Source organism: Anabrus simplex, chromosome 1 (genome assembly GCF_040414725.1).
Source record: "Anabrus simplex isolate iqAnaSimp1 chromosome 1, ASM4041472v1, whole genome shotgun sequence".
Taxonomy (NCBI): Eukaryota; Metazoa; Arthropoda; class Insecta; order Orthoptera; family Tettigoniidae; genus Anabrus; species Anabrus simplex.
The window spans coordinates 1551155741-1551173561 of record NC_090265.1 but is presented as its reverse complement, the minus strand read 5'-3'; the positions used below and the strand labels follow the sequence as shown (position 1 = coordinate 1551173561).

Below are 17821 nucleotides of genomic sequence, written 5' to 3'. Positions count from 1 at the left end.
GCTATTACTTACTATGACCGATACCTAAGCAGCTGCCGGACTGTCACTGAGATGAGAGTGAAACGACAGCTGCAAAACTACTGTGTCTGTCCTAATATAGTTGCAAGCTATAGCCTACGTATACACAAAACAAAATAATCTTGATTCTAAGTTGAAAAGGACGAACAAACACTCTAACATTTCAGTGCACTTCGTGAGATTCTTAGCCAGTTCCGCTATAATCTACCATTACATATTAAAATCGAAAATGAAAATCCACAACTAGTTTCCAGTCATTTGACCTGGTCAGGAATGGAATGAATAAAGGCCCCACCTAGCGGCGAGGATACGAATTGTGCCGACTGCCGAAGCCTGTCTCACTCCTCTGGGCCAATGATTAATAACTGGCAGATGATATGAAATGATATCAGAGAGTGTTGCTGGACTGAAGGATGGCAGGGAAAACCGGAGTACCCGGAGAAAAACCTGTTCCGCCTCCGCTTTGTCCAGCACAAATCTCAATTGGAGTGACCGTGATTTGAACCATGGAAACCAGCGGTTAGAGGCTGGCGTGCTGCCGCCTGAGCCACGGAGGCTACAAATGTTAAAATTGGGAATATGTCATATGATAGTGATATTAATAAAACTGTGAAAATGGGAAGTTCAAGTACGATACTTGTAATTACAAAAATGTAAAAACGTACTTTTTCTGCAGTAAGAACCCAGACAAGAACATAAACATCAACCAAAATTAAAAAGAAAACTTTGGATCATTACTGTTTTAACTGAAACAAATAACAACGTTGTCCAAATTAACAATCTAGTGAGAAGGACACGTAGCGATATTATTTAAGAGAAGACGTATGACAGCGTTTGATAACGGCGAATAATATTCAAGAAAAGCCCTGGAATTTTTATCACTGCTTCTTTCATACATCGGTGGCCAAAGAAGCTGAAACTTTAATGTCACTTCAGTCTCTCATGGGATGTGGACTTCTTGTTGTCCTCCTTCTTCTTCTTGGCTTCTGTCTCCATCTACTATTGCAGTCGGCACTTGAGTGGGTTTGTCCCCGTTTTTACGACCGTATGCCCTTCCTACGCTAACCCTATATGGAGGGATGATTTCACTATTGCGTCTGTCCGTAAAAGTTAGTAGTGTAGTTTGTTGTATATAAATGATGAGAAGTGTATTAAGACGAACACAAATACCCAGTACCCGAGCCAAAGGAATTAAATGAAATGGCGAATGGCTTCCAGTGCCGGGATCGTCCGAGGACATGTTCGGCTCGCCAAGTTCAGGTCTTTTTATTTGACTCCCGTAGGTGACCTGCGCGCTGTGATGAGGATGAAATGATGATGAAGACGACACATGCACCCAGCCCCCGTGCCAGCGAAATTAACCAATGATGGTTAAAAATTCCCGACCCTGCCTGGAATGAAACCCGGGACCCGTTTGACCAAAGGCCAGCACGCTAACCATTTAGCCATGGATCCGGTCAAAGGAATAACCATACGCAATTAAAATCACCTGTCCGGCCAGGAATCCAACCGGGGTCCTATCAATAGAAGATCAGTATGCTGACCATTCATCCAAGGAACAGGCATATGACATTGTGATTCCGCGTAATAATGTATAATATCGTGTGGCTATTGCTAGCCTGGTGCAACCCTTATAAGGCAGACCCTCCGACGAGGGTGGGAAACTGCACATTATTGCTGTTGAGGACAGTGTCATGTGTGGTGTATTGGTTGCTGAATGTTGGAGACAGCTCAAACATACAGTTCTCGAGCCAAGAAAATTAACCATTCAAGATTAAAATCCAGGACCCTTTCAGGAATGGAAGCCAGGGCCTTCTGAACCCAAAGCCCCAGCGCTGACTATTCAGATAAGGAACTGGACGTAATTTGAACTCTAATAGTATGAGGTTACCAGACACTTCCCTCTCCACAATATGCCAATTGAGAATGTACTTTAGGCTTGAAGATCGTGACTGCTTAAACTCCCGCTTGGTTTGCAAGTATAATCTTGTGAGTCACGCGGGATGTACGGACGTTATCCCAGTTAAATTAATGTGCAAGTATTAATTTGATCAATTAAATGCAAATGTGCGTTCTCGCTGAACGCTAGGGAAGTAAATCTGGTCAAGTCAAACACTTGCGAATCGCTAAACTCTGATGTGCCATTGGTTGCTTACTCGTCTGGCGTTCAAGTTATCTTACTACTGGCCCTTAAGTGTTCAGCCTGGAGGCTCAGGTTATGTGGTTATAGGGAATAAAACCACCAGAGGTTATGTGGTTATAGGGAAACCCCAAAATCCAGTAACAGTGCTACAATGAGCCATACAACACATGCTGAGGAATGAGATCAATTGGGCCAGAAAATGATACTGATGCACAGCAAGTAGCACTTACATTCGTGCTCTGAACGTGATAAGTCAGCGCCACTCGTACCTCAACAGCTTCCACATACTTTCAAGCTGCATTTGCTCTGGCCTGCGCCAAGCGACAGATGTAGAAGTCCTGTGTCCATCAGTAAAGAGCAACGGGCAGGATCTTATCGTCATTGACCAGTATTTAAACTTTCTATTTCACAGTCTCTCAGTTGACTGTTATACTTTCTGAGATTTTGATAGCATGTCCTTCAAAATATTGGTCGTTTCATGATCAAATTTCCAAGAAACAATCGTAGTTATCCGATACATTTGCTTTTCGGTGTGGTTCTGATAGAGAAAGAATAAATACCATGTTGTTTCTAAGTAACACGACAATAAACACACTTCTTCTTCAGTGCTTGTCCGCTAATGTTTGTAATGACCTTATTTTTCTTTTATATTCCTTTTCTTACTATATGTTTCAAACTTCTTGGTGTAATGTAAGCCGGTTCATTTTCTAATATGCCACAGCGATTTTATTCTCTTTCACACTTCGCCTGTTTGTCCATCAGCATTCTCTTGAACGGTCGCCTGCAGCAACTCGTACACTTTGTCCTCAAATGTGTGATTTTGCTTCTATTTATTATACTAATCGGTTTCGGAAAGTGTTCATCTGTCTCAAGGCTTTCTCATCGTTATCCTTTCTGTCCTCCGACGGTAGATTATCATTTCTCAGCCTTACTTTCTGTCGACTATTTTTGCAGAAGTATGGAGCAGACGTAACTTGAACGAATTTAGGGCCAGCATCAACCATTGTTAAAAATCCCCTAACGTAGCGTTAGTTACACCTTGTTAAGATTTTATCGCGGCGTTATGGAAATCGCGTTTCACAGAACACTAACATGAGCTCGTTAACTAACGTGGTGTTAACGTTAACGATCAAGTCAGCAGTCTGTACCATTAACAGTATTTCGCTCTTCTGAACGGCACTGAGTATATTAATATTACTATGTCACCTTCCTCTTGTACTCTTTTTGCGCCGAATAAGAGGTCCCATTTGAAATTGAACTTCTACACTGGACGAAATGACTGTCAATTTACTTTCGAAAATATGTGGGAGCGTTATAGAACGTAAGAAGACGGATGGTATACCCTTGAAGACGTGGAATGAGTTAATAAATGAATTTAATAGTCACTCGAACTTAACTTCTTCGTAATGACGTCGACTGCAATGCAGAATATCACGGCAAGCTACCTTTACTTCTTTATCATGAGAAATGTCGCTGCTTTGATTTTAAAGCATTCTTGTTATTGTGTGAGATATCTCTTTCGTATTACCATTCGTAGGTTTTACGCTGAATTTTGTTAACTGGACGGATCATTAATAAGTACGTAGCACAATCACATTAGAAATTGGGCCTACCATGTACTATACATTGTGTAGACTATTCATGATTATGATCTCCCTTCCTTTCAATGTATATTTCAATACAAAATTAATGTTTGTTAAATGTTAATAAGTTAATGGAATGTCGGTATATGTACCTCGCTTCTACACTTTACAACTTTGTATTTTATATTGTAATAAAAATGTGCTTAAGTGTAAGATAGGACCTAGAGACCTAACTTCGCCACTTAACAAGGCACTCTAATAAATAAATAAATAAAATAAATAAATAAATAAATAAATAAATAAATAAATAAATAAATAAATAAATACATATTGTTTCCCGTAATGTTCTGAATGATCCCGTTGAATAATATCTCGGCAATTGCTGCACTGGAGATAACCTATCTTTTATCTCTTCAAATATATTATCTCAAGACAAACTTCATAACCTATAGGCTTATCACTCTGAAAACTGCTTTCCTGTGAGGTAAAGCACGTCATTACTTCTGCGTAAAACTTCTTGTCCCTCAACATTGTGAAAATGGTCTAATAAATAAAACAACTCAACACGAAACACGAAATATCTTACAGCCACCTTTTTTTAATTTCAACATGGCGTTAAGCGCATTAACGGTACGAGAGTTATACGTTAAATTACCCGGAGAATTCAACTGCGCATTACCATTAACGAAGGTTGATGAAATAGCGATTGTGTTAACAATCCCTTTAAATCAGTTTAACGTAGCGCTGAATCCTTAACGGAGTTAGATGAAACCGGATCTTAATATATTTTAAGACTAAGGTCCAAATTTGGACATATTAGTCCTTTTTGTATTTGATAAATGCGTTATGAACATTTTCTGTTAGTCATTGTATCCGCAGTCTGACGCCCACTTTTCGTGATAAAATATTGATTGCACCGGATAGGCTACTGCGAAAATAAGTTCAATGTTTTGTTTGTTTAGTCCGTCAGCGCTAACGCTGGTGGGATCCTCAACAGCTCTGCCATCAGCTGTCATAGATAGCTTAGGTATCACGGAAGAGGCGTACTAGGGAAATGAGGAGTGAGGTAGTTTCCCGTTGCTTTCCTCACGGAGCCAGAAGTTGCTATTACATATCAGTCTGCCAAGCCCACTGAAATGCATACATCAACCGACCCTACGAGCAACATTTTCACACCATTTATAGCAGGGACTGGCTGCATAAGGGTTGGCATTACTAGCATCGCTCATACCTCAGTCACTTTCATATTGTCAAAGCCAAGGATAAGACAGAGACAGGTCTATGAAAGTAACAAAATTGCTCTAGCCTATACCAGAAGATATAGTGCACAGTAAACACTAGGTCCTGCAAGCAAAGGCATAAGTTCAATAATAATAATAATAATGTTATTTGCTTTACGTCCCACTAACTACTTTTACGGTCTTCGGAGACGCCGAGGTGCCGGAATTTAGTCCCGCAGGAGTTCTTTTACGTGCCAGTAAATCTACCGACACGAGGCTTTGAGCACCTTCAAATACCACCGGACTGAGCCAGAATCGAACCTGCCAAGTTGGGGTTAGAAGGCCAGCGCCTTAACCGTCTGAGCCACTCAGCCCGGCGAAAGTAAGTTCATCACCACACTGGAATATCTAGGTGTTACCCTAGACAGAGCCCTACCATTCCGAAACTATCCAAATTACAGTCTAACATCGTTGTTTCATAGAGCAACCCTTACTCTTGTTTATTTCGCAGCGCCTCTTTGGCTTGGCACCAGTCACATCAGTTAAACTGATATACAGTTAAATTTAGCCATGAGGACTGTCGGAGTGGTACAGTAGATCTACTCCACTCAATTTGCTTTTGGTCATTTTGTCCATCCGTACTCACAACCTCAGTAGATCAACATCACCGATAGCAGATATCACTTCTGTATTCACTTGAGAACTGACTTCATCGTCAGGTAACATGTCAGTATCGTAAAGTTAGGGCCTGCAAGGCCTGCAATGCAGGCTTATGGGGCCCGCAAAATAACAAATAACTTTTCTCGAATGCCACGAATGGGACGAAAATGTTTGTTTTTATAGTGTGTACGTAGAGTAAATGTTAGAAGGTTGCATCTGCCTGGAGATTATTGTTATTTTGTTAAGTCTAAGACAGCTGTCTCTCATAAGACGAGCGACACACTCATTATAAAGATTATTAGTAAAGAAATAATGAGAATTGGTACCATGATATCAAATTTTAGACCTCACGAGTCGATTTTCTGAATATCCCGTTGACGTTCTTTTTAAGCTGTGTAAGAATGTGAGGAGGAAGTAATTACATTACTGATGCGTTAACAGCAGCATTGGCTATCGTACGGATTTTGAAGTCAGGAATCATGCTTCATTCTAAAGCTGTCAATGTAAGTGACGATACTGAATTTTCCAGCGAAATTCTGCCAAACGAAAGTGCGAATACCTACATGGAGAGTGAAAGTGACGAAGTTGTTCTCCGAGATCACGTCTTGATTCTTCGGGACAACCTCATATATCCAAATGGTAATGTCCCGATCAATCTAGGATTAATACTCAAGCCCCAGTTTTCGGATAATTGGTTCGTGTTGTTGAAGAGAGGATGGAGTGCGACATTTGTGTTTGACCTAATTATTACTCTTGCTATTTTTCCCGAAATACCATCATTTTAGAAAATAAAACTAATAAAACACTACCTAAATAATAATATTTCCCAAGACAGAGTGTGAACTCATCCTCCACAGCATCAAATGTGTTATTCGTGGATATCATTGATATCGTCAATGCCTTTGCATTCCAGAAAATACGCTGCATGATCAAGTTTCTTATGTGAGAACAGTAAATTTAAAAAAAATAAAGACAAAAGATAGAAACTTATTTTTTTTTACATTGCATTTCAATCCCTACAAAATACTATTTTCCATAACAAAATATATTAATCAATCATTTTTGTACTCATATAGTAAGTCCTTTAAATAGATGTAGATTGCATTAAAGTGTCTGCTGTAGTTAAATGTATATGTGTTATGTATAGGTTTTATACAATGTCTTTGAGACGGCCCAATTTTTTTTTCCTGCAGGCGAGCCTGAATCATATTTGTTACACCTCTGTAACTTCTAATAGGTAGAAGGTAATATTTGTACTTATATTCGCTCCGGCTGGAAATCAAAGTTCTGTTTTTACCCGGTGTGAACTTCCATTTCACCCACGGAGACACTTGGACTATTAAGCTGTACACAATTGAGAAAGAAATCCATTTATATCGTTCATAGTTGGTAATATTAATTAAACTGTTTGGATGCTTACATTTACATTTCTACTTAAGGATTTTGGGTATTTCGCAGTCAATAAAAATTCTGTATAACCATCATTTGCAAGATAAGGTCACCAGTATACTCTACACCTGTAACTCATCCAAAACTGCTGAATACAGATATGTTAGCTAACTGCGTGGTTCAATCTGAATATCTGGGTTTCTTCAGAAACAATTTTTTTGTTTTTTTGTTTTTGCTATTTTGCTTTACGTCGCACTGACACAGATATGTCTTATCGCGACGATGGGATAGGAAAGGTCTAGGAATTGGAAGGAAGCGGCCGTGGCCTTAATTAAGGTACAGCCCCGGCATTTGCCTGGTGTGAAAATGGGAAACCACGGAAAACCATCTTCAGGGCTGCCGACAGTGGGGCTCGAACCCACTATCTCCCGATTACTGGATACTGGCCGCACTTAAACGACTGCAGCTATCGAGCTCGGTGCAGAAACAATTTGTGTGCCTGTCGAGTGGTTCAGACAAAAGGCTTCTGATCCATGGAGATTCAGTGGTGGTGACATTACGTACTCCATTTCCTTCAAAGCCGGCCCCGTGGTGTAGAGGTAGAGTACCTACCTCTTACCCGGAGGCGCCGAGTTTGATTCCAGACCAGGGCAGGGATTTTTACCTGAATCTGAGGGCTGGTTCGAGGTCCACTCAGTCTACGTGATTAGAATTGAGGAGCTATCTGACGGTAAGATAGCGGCCCCGGTCCATGAAGCCAAGAATAACGGCCGAGAAAATTCGTCGTGTTAACCACACGACACGTCGTAATCTGCAGGCTTACGGGCTGAGCAGCGGTCGTTTGGTAGGCCAAGGACCTTCAAGGCTGTAGTACCATGGGGTTACGTGAGTTATTCCCTTCAAGATCATTTTCCCAATAAATAATATTATAACACAATTCATCAAACGGAATGTAGCTACTCAAAGTAGTCACATGGAGCTGTTTATCACGATAATCTTAGTTCTTAAGAAAGATAACAGCAATTGACATCAAAGTCTTAATCTGTTTTAAATAAATTAGGTCAGTATCAACTACAGTTAACAATCAGGGCCATGCTCATGAATATCCAGTGCGTATTCTACACTGAGCCTCAGGACACTTCTGGCAGCCTCTGTGCTGATCAAATGCAACCCAACAGAGCACAATTTCGAAACGAACGATAGACAATAGTTGGATGGGTGCATAAATAATTAGATTGTTGTCACAATTTTGGGGTTAAAGTTTTTAATGTTCCCGTGTGTATGTGTCTGTTCCAGTGGGATCCGGTCGGACGGCGCGCGCTGTGAGCCTGCGTAGCGAGAGGGCCATGAGTCGGGGCTACCCCTCGCTGGAGTTGGATACCGTGGTAGAGGAACGCTCGGACCCCGACCCCGAGAACACTACAGAGGTTCTGATGACACCAGACAGCTAGCAGACAACCTCCGTGGGCGTCCAGGTCCAAGTACTGGCGCCGGGTCTCGACCGAGCGCCGCTCTGGACCACGCTCACCGCATCGCCAGCACACGTCCCCAGCTGATCTCAACTCTAGGCACCGCACAGTGGAGTCGGTGTCTAGCAACAGCCAGTTGCTGAACTCTGTTATTTAAAGAGACGTTTCCATATTTGTTCGCTCTTTCGCCTGTGACATGTTATCGAAAAACTGTAACAAACTGGGTATCATTGAAGGGCAAGTTCTTTTAGGATGGCTTAGTACTGGTCAAGAATGCTCCTGATTTACGATCTCTAACACCCAACATTTTTAACTCATTCAAGGACGGCGGGCAGCTAACCAGGAATTTGTATTTAAATGTTTATTTACATCAATTATAAAATGTGAGATTGTCAACCTTTATAAACTCAGTTATTGACACGTTCGTTATAGAAATCGATATTGCTTCTCTTCCTGCCTACCATAACGAGAATTTCTCCTTCTTCCGTATTGTGGTAGATATATATGAAACGGTAACGGGCATTCAGTTTCATTATGGTAGGCCTATATTACCTGTTAAGAGTTAATAATGAATTAAGTTGAAAATCTCCATCGTTCTTGATACAACCGAAACATTCGTTGTATCTCCGCCTCTGAAATTCCACGTATCAGTCAACTGATTTCATTCACCAGGTCTTGATTTTTTTGTTGATTACTATTGGCTTTACGTCGCACCGACATAGATAGGTCTTATGGCGACGATGGGACAGGAAAGGGCTAGGACTGGGAAGGAAGCGGCCGTGGCCTTAATTAAGGTACAGCTCCCGCATTTGCCTGGCGTGAAAATGGGAAACCACGGAAAACTATCTTCAGGGCTGCCGACAGTGGGGTTCGAACCTACTATCTCCCGAATACTGGATACTGGCCGCACTTAAGCGACTGCAGCTATCGAGCTCGGGAGGTCTTATTTTAGGAATGATTTTGTACGCTTTCTGTTTTAAAGTTCTCCACACATAAAAGTCACAAACACTTAATTTTTTCTTTAGGAGAAAATTCTCAACTACACATATTCGTTATCCAATACTATACTTCACCATATTGATGTATGTTGTATGTTGGGTATTCAGCTCGATATTGATACATACAGCTAACACAAATGTTCAACAAAAAGTGTAGGAATGCAACGCTAAAAATGCTAAAAACGTGTTCTGCGTACTTACTGCAAACATGCTCGCCACGCTGCTGGACCTTTTACTCTATCTTCGCGACGTTGAAACTAAGCAGCACTTCCCCAGTCTACCTTTGCAGAACCACTGACTAAACATTCCGCTGCCTTTTCATGTACTATCGGTGGTACAAGCGTAATATGGGTCTTTTCTTTCTTTTTCTCCCGTCGAGAATACCTTACAGAAGTCTGGTTCTCTGCAGGAGCATTAATTAATCATTGACAGAATTGGTAAGAGAGTAAATATTTGTATACTCGTCAGGTGTTCCCGTGGGAGTTATCTCTCGTCTATGTACGTCACATAACTTGTCGCCAGGCTTGTCCTATCATGCACTTCAACTTCTGGAGCCTGGTGACAAGAATTTAATTCCCCGCTACATCTTCTGAGAGAGTAAAGAGATACGTGTCAGTAGAAAAGCGTGTGCCATTGGTACTCGCCGTCGTGAGCGTGTTAATGTTCCTTTGGACCACAATTGCGAAAAGGTTTGTTAACGAACAGTTCTTGTGTCAATGAAATTCTATGTAGCCCTGACTGAATTAGATTTGTCTTACAGAAGAGATTTTCAACTCCAGCTGCAAAAGCATCTCACAAATTATTAATTGGTCTAGCTAAGATTATATTCCCGGGTCTTTCAGGCATTAGTCCATTATGCTAATCATGTGATGTGGGAGGTGATCTTTCTTCATCATAACTGTAATAATAAATAGTGGGTTGTTTCAAAACTTTTAGCTCTGCTGCAGAGATAACCTTTTTTACTTCAGACTTGTGGTGTGAGTTAGCTACTTTCCAATGTGTTGTGTAAAGTAACAGCACGGCATTAGGCTAATACATCACCTATTCTACTGTCCGGCTTCATGGTGGTTAGCGTCCAGGGGTCCCGGGTTCTATTCCTGGTCGGGTCGGAGATTTTAACCTTCATTGGTTAATTCCTAAGGCTCGGGGGCTGGGTGTGTGTGCGCCGTCTTCATCATTAGAATTCATCATAGGCATAGCCCCGTCCCCAAAGACGCGCCTATACGACGTTAACTCGCAAGACCTGCACCAGACCTCTTTGGAGGCCACACACCACTCTACTGATATTGCTGCCAGTTCAGTCTGCACACAGCCACCACATTTTCAGTCATCTGCCTAAAAAGTCGAGGACTTTGGTTTTACCTGGCGTGAAATACTGCTCTAACCTATACTTGGACTATTAAGTTGTCCAACGTCAAGAAAAAATCAACTTTATAATACTATGGCGGATACATATCTTATAATGATGATATATTTAGAAAACCTGCTTAAATTTACATTTCTGCTTATGAATAGTGCAATTTATAATACCCAGAAATTAAATTCCTCTGTTACTTTTTCCACAGCCTGATAGAGTCACGGGTGCAAACTGTGTCGCATACGTGAACTTAGCCCTATTTACAGTCACATAGTAATCATTATTGCATGTTTCTGTGATGAATGGTAGTGTGGTTTGTAGGGCCTACTGCATATATGAACATGTCTATACTGAGACAAACACAAGTTCTCAATCCCCGAGTGAGAGGAATTTATCAGACACGGCTTAAGCCACCAACACGGCAGGCTTGGGTATTTTACAGTCAATAAAAGTCACGTATACCATATACCTTTATCATAAAGACACTAGTAGACTCTACATGTAGGGCTCATCCAAAATTGCTGAGTATAGTTTTGTTAGACAATTGCATACATACAACGAGTCTCACAAACTCTCCTCTGCACGATAAATGAGATACCGTCAGAGCTATAGAGAATTTCACAAACACAACAATAATGGAAGTGTTAACATGTACCTGAATGAACTACTTGCAAATGTCATTGAAAATAATAATAATAATAATAATAATAATAATAATAATAATAATAATAATAATAATAATATAGAATTTATAATTCCCAGAAATTAAATTCTTCTGTTGTTTTTCCCACACCCTGATAAAGTCGTGGGTACGAACTGTGTCATACACGTGGGCTTGGTCCAGTTTTACGGTTAGATAGCCTTTCTGACGCCAGTTCTATGTGGAAGGATATATTCACTATTGGATGTTTCTGTATTGGTTGGTAGTGTGGTGTGTTGTGCTGATATCAAAAGGTGTGTATTGAGACAAGCACAACCACCCAGTGCCCGAGCAAAATTAATTTACCAGACATGGCTTGTACCAACCCGGTAGGGAATCGAACCCGGAAACCTATAAACTGAAGGCCCCGACGCAGACCATCCAATCGAGAAGCCAGATTTGTTATTAAATTGAATTATGGGACCATAATCCATGAGCGTCAACAACGTCACTCTCACAGGGTCACAATAATTACTATGTTCTTCCCAATTTGATAATATACACGCAGGTCTTATCCTGGTAACTGATCTGAAATGAGTACGAGCGATCATTCAGAGAACCGTGAACAGTACAGTCTCATGTTACAGAAGATATAAACAAATTCTGAAATAAAATGGATACGTTCTAAGGTCCGATTTAGAAGTCTGGAGCTCATAACGTCGGGAAATCAGTGTTTGTGTAAGAGAGTGAGTGTGTGCTGAGGATTATAATTGATGCTTATTTTAGAAAGTAATATTTGAAATAATAGCATGGCAGTGAATATTACAAAGGTCTTATTACATTACAAAATCTACGCTCTCTACGAATTTTAAACAGTGTACATTGTCTTGACTTTTACCATTGAGTACACTTTCTATCTCATTCACTGTGTATTATTAATGTGTAAATGTTTACCAAAGTTCATGAGAACGATGTCCACTGGTGATGGAAATTAAGAACTAATTCGAAAATGAAGTTAATAATTTTATAGCTACGCTTTGCTAAAGATAATTATTATTTTTGAACACCTAAGACATGTTGAGAGGATGTTTTTTTTTAATTATACACTCTAATTGTAAATAATATAGTTAAAGGAGTCACAAACCGGAGCCTATAATGTGGGGACATCCTAAGATTTTCAGCCACGGTATAATTAAGACTCTGAAGTCTATAATGTTGCAACATTTTAGGTGTACTAAGGGCCTCCTTTAATTAACAGATTCGAGTTTACAATGTGCAAAAGTATAACATTGTACGTTCATCCTCAGTGTTTGTATAATTAACAAGCTAAAGTCTAAAATGTTGCAACATTATAGGTCTATTCGAGGACTCCAATGCAAAAAAAAAAAACTAGAATTCTGTATGTTCATCCCCAATCGACTATAATTAATAGGTTAAGTCTATAATGTTGCAAGATTATAGGATTACCCTCGGCCTCCTGTGATTGACAGACAAGAAAATACTAAAATATTTTGTGTTCATCCACAGACCTCTGTAATTATCAGGCTGAAGTCTACAATACTGCAACATTATAGATTTGCTTGCTCCCTTCTGAGACTAACAAAGAGTTAACAGTGTGACTAAACTGTAATTCTGTATGTTGAACCACAGTCCCGTGTAAACAGTCCGAACTCTGCAATATGCTAGCATTACAGTTAAAGTGTTTCCTTCGGCATCCTGCGATTATCAGGCTAGTGTTCATAAGATGACAATTATATTGCCATTATATTGCAGTATTACAGATTTAGTCACAGCTTCACATAATTACATTCCTTTACTATCTCCTATAAAGCATGGGGTCATAATCTGTACAACTTGAGCTTTATTATAATGTTCAGTCTAGTGACTAGACTGTTTCAACAGTTAAGTAAAATGATAAATAACCTGGTGTCTGGTGGCTATAATAAGACGAGTCTGCGGAGTCTTCCACAGCTTCCACGGCTTCCACGGAGAAGTAGATTTGACAATACAAGGTCTATTCAGTCTCACCGGGGTTGAGGAGGCTATAATACCCATACAACAAGATATATATTGGCACTCTTAATAGTAGGTCTAACTCAAATGACATATTGAGCCCAAAGACAATGAATATTCATCACACAGGGAGTTCTTCTGTCAATTTTTCTTATGTTCGCACTCGTAGTGGAAAGGAGCGACGTAGACCCCTCAAAAGAGGTCCATAACAGGTCATTTCTCTCAATAAACAAATCCGTCTCAGTAAAACCTATGAATGCCTTTTCTGTCCGAAACCTTGGCACTAAAGAGGATAGAGTTATTAATACTAGACCGCCGTTGTCCGTTTTAAACTGGTACTAATTTCTATCGTAAGCTGAGTGAACTCCAGGACCGATTACCTCTACAGAAGTCTCGTTTCTAACCTTATCGAGTCCATGACGGGGAATCGAACCAACATCCTTGCGGGTGAATCAAACATATTTCTGTTCCCTATTTCCATCTATACTGCATACAATCTATTGGCAGTGCAAACATTATGCGTCAATGCTAGGTTGGATTATTTTGGCCCAAAGTCGGAATCAATATGATATAGACCCTACTACTGAAGAACTTAGTTACGTCCGCTCTGTGCTAAAAAATAAGATTGAAATATAAAGAGACTCAGATCATAATTATAGAGTATGAAGATAATTATTTAAGGATATTGTTATAATAATCACATTGATTTCATCGTTCAACATAACTATAAAGAGAAATTGTCTCAAAAGATTAGATTTTATGAACTTAAAATTCAGTAAGGGTGTGATATTAACTGCAAACCAAATGCCCACCTGAGATGAAGGAATATGCTAAAAAAATGTATTGGGAATGAAGCCTTTAATTATTATATCCATATCAAGAATTACCTCAAATAACATAGTAAAAAGTTTTAACCTTTTAAATGCTGAGTGATTTACATTTAATTCTAGATATGAGTGTGGTTCTAAACTTAGGCTGAAATTGCTGCTTTTACCAAGGTTTATATGAGAACAAAACATACAGCTGGTCATTTTGACCTATAAGGTGGACCAATATACAAAATATGTAAAAACCTTCTCAACACCAAAAACAACAGTTGTACTACCTATAAATTATGTATGATTAATATAAGGAAAGGCGATTGTATTATTTCATTAGTATGCTTTACTAAAATGTGATTCTGCTATACTGTACTGTAATATAGCACACAGCTGGATGCACAGACTTAGGTTACAAGACGATAGAAATTGATAAATGCGTTGGTGTCTTAGGATGTTCGAGTATATTGCTGATGGAGTGGTTCAATATTATCTTGTAAGAAATGAGATTTAAATAAATATTTTTGTGTTTCTTATAAAATTCGTACTGCGTCCTTCAAATATGAAACTGATAAAAACCTAACCTTTCCACAAACAAGCATCCTATTTATATGATTAGATTCTATGAATTTTATGATTTTACGAGGAGGATACCATAAGCGTTTCCCTTAAAGTTCAATTATTTAACAAAGTGTTGTAGTGGACTAAAATATTAAGCTGGAGTATTGCATCGGTAGAAAGATATTTTAGTGAGGTAAAATAGCACTCAATGACTAAGGATATTAAGTACCAACTTGGTTGTCCCATGCAGAAAAAGGCAATATTATTCTGAAAGAAACCAATTTTTAAAATGTGTGATCTTTCTCCCTTCCCATGACAATGTCGTCAATCTAATTAATTCACTTTGAGAAAGTGAACTATTCTCATCAATTTCAAGATTATCGCCTATAATACTTAATTCGATCGGACAGTTATGAAAAATGCATTAAACAATGGTACATATAGGCCTATAGGTTAACGAGTTTTTATGTTTGGTACGAAAAATAGAAATTCGGAGGGTAACATTTACTGCATATATTTTTCAGATGTTCTGATCGAATTCAGAGGCCAATTCATCCTCCTTATAATGAATTAATTAATAATTAATTATGATTGATTAATTATGAAATTGTGTTTTATTTATCTCCATGGCAAACAATTTACAATTGACTCCATTCAAAATGATTACGTTTTCTACATGCAACAACAAAATAAGATCTTAACACCCCGAAAATTGGAGTGTTATTTCACCTACATGCAATACATTTTCGCCGATAGAAAAATACATCAGCAACAATATATCACAGAATTATTGAAATCTAAAGGGGAACACTTTAAGTACCTTCCGTAAATAAAAGGGGATATGACTCTGACATGTGTTTCAAAATCAAAATAGTGGGCTTCATCTATAGATTCAAGAGCCAGGTAGTTTCTGATCCAACTGTTCTCTAAGTACGTAGTCTTACAAATGTTTTCCATTCCTGTTTTGAGCAAATGAAGGAGTACTTATATCGCACACTTAGGTTGGCACCTTCTCGTTCCCTTCCTGACTAACCCCGCTTCCTGTCATTTTAGGCACCCTCAGAAGCTCACAACGTACAGTATGTGTCTGGTAAACAGCTGAATGTAGATTTTGTCAACGACTCTACCCCTGTTGTGAAGGGCAAACAACGAGAGAATCAGATTCTGGTAATATTTATTAAGAAAACGTCTGGTTCCTGGAAGGTTGGGTAATCGGGAAAAGGAAAAACTTTGAAAATGAAGGACTGGCTCCCTAGGTCAGAAATGACCAGGTTGCATTCACAACCTTGAAACTATGACGTGAAGTGACCCTCACGTAGCACGCGGAGCACTGGTCTCTATTTTGTTGTGTGTTCTGGTGTCAACAACACATACTGCCTTAGCGTTGGAACACACTAAGGTCGTAATACTGAAAGAAGTATTCTGACATTCCTTAGAGGGAGGTCCGTTCACTACCTGCCTGGGTGGGAATAAGGGAGTAGGGGGTATGGTTGCCTTGGAAACGTGGTCGGCTCCACTGCGGTTGGAGATAAGCCAGCTGGCCGGCTCGTGTTGCTTGGAGTTGCCAAACCTCTCACTTCCGAGCTGTGTGAACGACCGAACAAGTAAGCTGGAAGCGGCAGGAAGGAGAAAGGAATGCATCAATGTGGCAACGCTGTGCATTGGCACGTGCAATGCTCCTCCTTCCAGTCCTATCTGTCAGAATTCTCCTTTCAATATTACGGGTAAAGTCAACTTGTATCACGGCACAGTCAAACTCTGGCACTGTAGATTCGTAATAAATCGTAAACAGGATCCAGGTGATATTTAATGAAGTGTGCGTGTTGTTTATGTTAGAGCACAACGAAATACAGACAGGTACTCCGCACATTAGGTGATGATCGCTTCACGGCACGGTTTTAAGGTCGTGAATCCAACCTGATCATCTCTGTGCTAGGCTGTATCATCGACAAAGAATGTGGTCCTCAAAGCCTTGAAAGGTTTGCTATCAATAATGATACATATATATAGTAATTCATATAATCAGTGGCGAAAGGATTTTGAGGGGCAGCACCTTCCAAAAATATAGCTATTTTCATACAGATAGGTCAATATATGTATTTGCGAAATAAACACAATTTGTTGCACCTTCAGCACATTATTTGTGAGATTACTACGTTCTTTTCACCTTTTAAATTCTATTTCATGCTTCAGCACCTTTTTCTCCCACTTTTGTTTGTGTTTCTTTTTTAAATTGACAGAATCTTTTCCCTTCTTGAACAGATTCTCCAATTTTGTTTAATCAGAAGACACTAACAGTCAATACACAAATATTAAAATATAATTTATTGAAACCATCAGTAATTAATATTCAAACAAGAGTGATCAACCTGCATCCGTGAAATCAATGATGCCGGAACAGTTTAAACTAAGTTTATTTAGTACTGGCATGAATTTAACGGTTCCGCTCATCGACTGTGTCCTCTCATCTTGCTGCCCATACCGATACATGTTTTTCACAACACAAAATCATGCCGAAGGTTAAGAAGGAGAAGAAGAAGTTGTATGCACTTTCAGAAGAATTCAAGATACAATTTATCGAAACGGATGTCATCATTCTTCGACGTGCCGTCTGCTAAGTAAATATTGCAGTCGATGACAATCATCAATAAACAGAATAAACCAGCACAACCAGTACAGCGAACATGTAAAGAACATTGAACTTCGCAAGTCGAAACCTGAACAAACTACTCCGATACACGCCTCCAGGGTCCGAAAAGCAGCGCCCATTGCATGCGTTCAGTGCGAGTCTTTGCCATGGCATTAATCCAGTCAGGAATTCCAATCCTGCATTCAGGTCATTCTTTGAGAAGTACACGCAAAGGTCAATACCGGATGAGAGCATTCTGAGAAAAAATTACAAACTACCAATTTTCTTCGAGAAAATAGAAGAGGCAATCGGCAAACATGAAG

At 39.5% G+C, this 17821-nt stretch overlaps 1 protein-coding gene across 3 annotated transcripts in view; it reads left to right on the top strand.

The window, feature by feature from the left end:
• LOC136880312 (uncharacterized) overlaps nt 1-10911 on the top strand; it is a 1092102-nt gene extending 1081191 nt beyond the window's left edge. For all 3 annotated transcript variants that reach the window (XM_068229157.1, XM_068229158.1, XM_067153292.2), the window contains one exon: nt 8310-10911. In XM_068229157.1, coding sequence (XP_068085258.1) covers nt 8310-8464 — 155 coding nt within the window. In that variant the 3' untranslated portion in view covers nt 8465-10911. The remainder of the gene's footprint in view (nt 1-8309) is intronic.
• Nucleotides 10912-17821: the final 6910 nt, after the last annotated feature.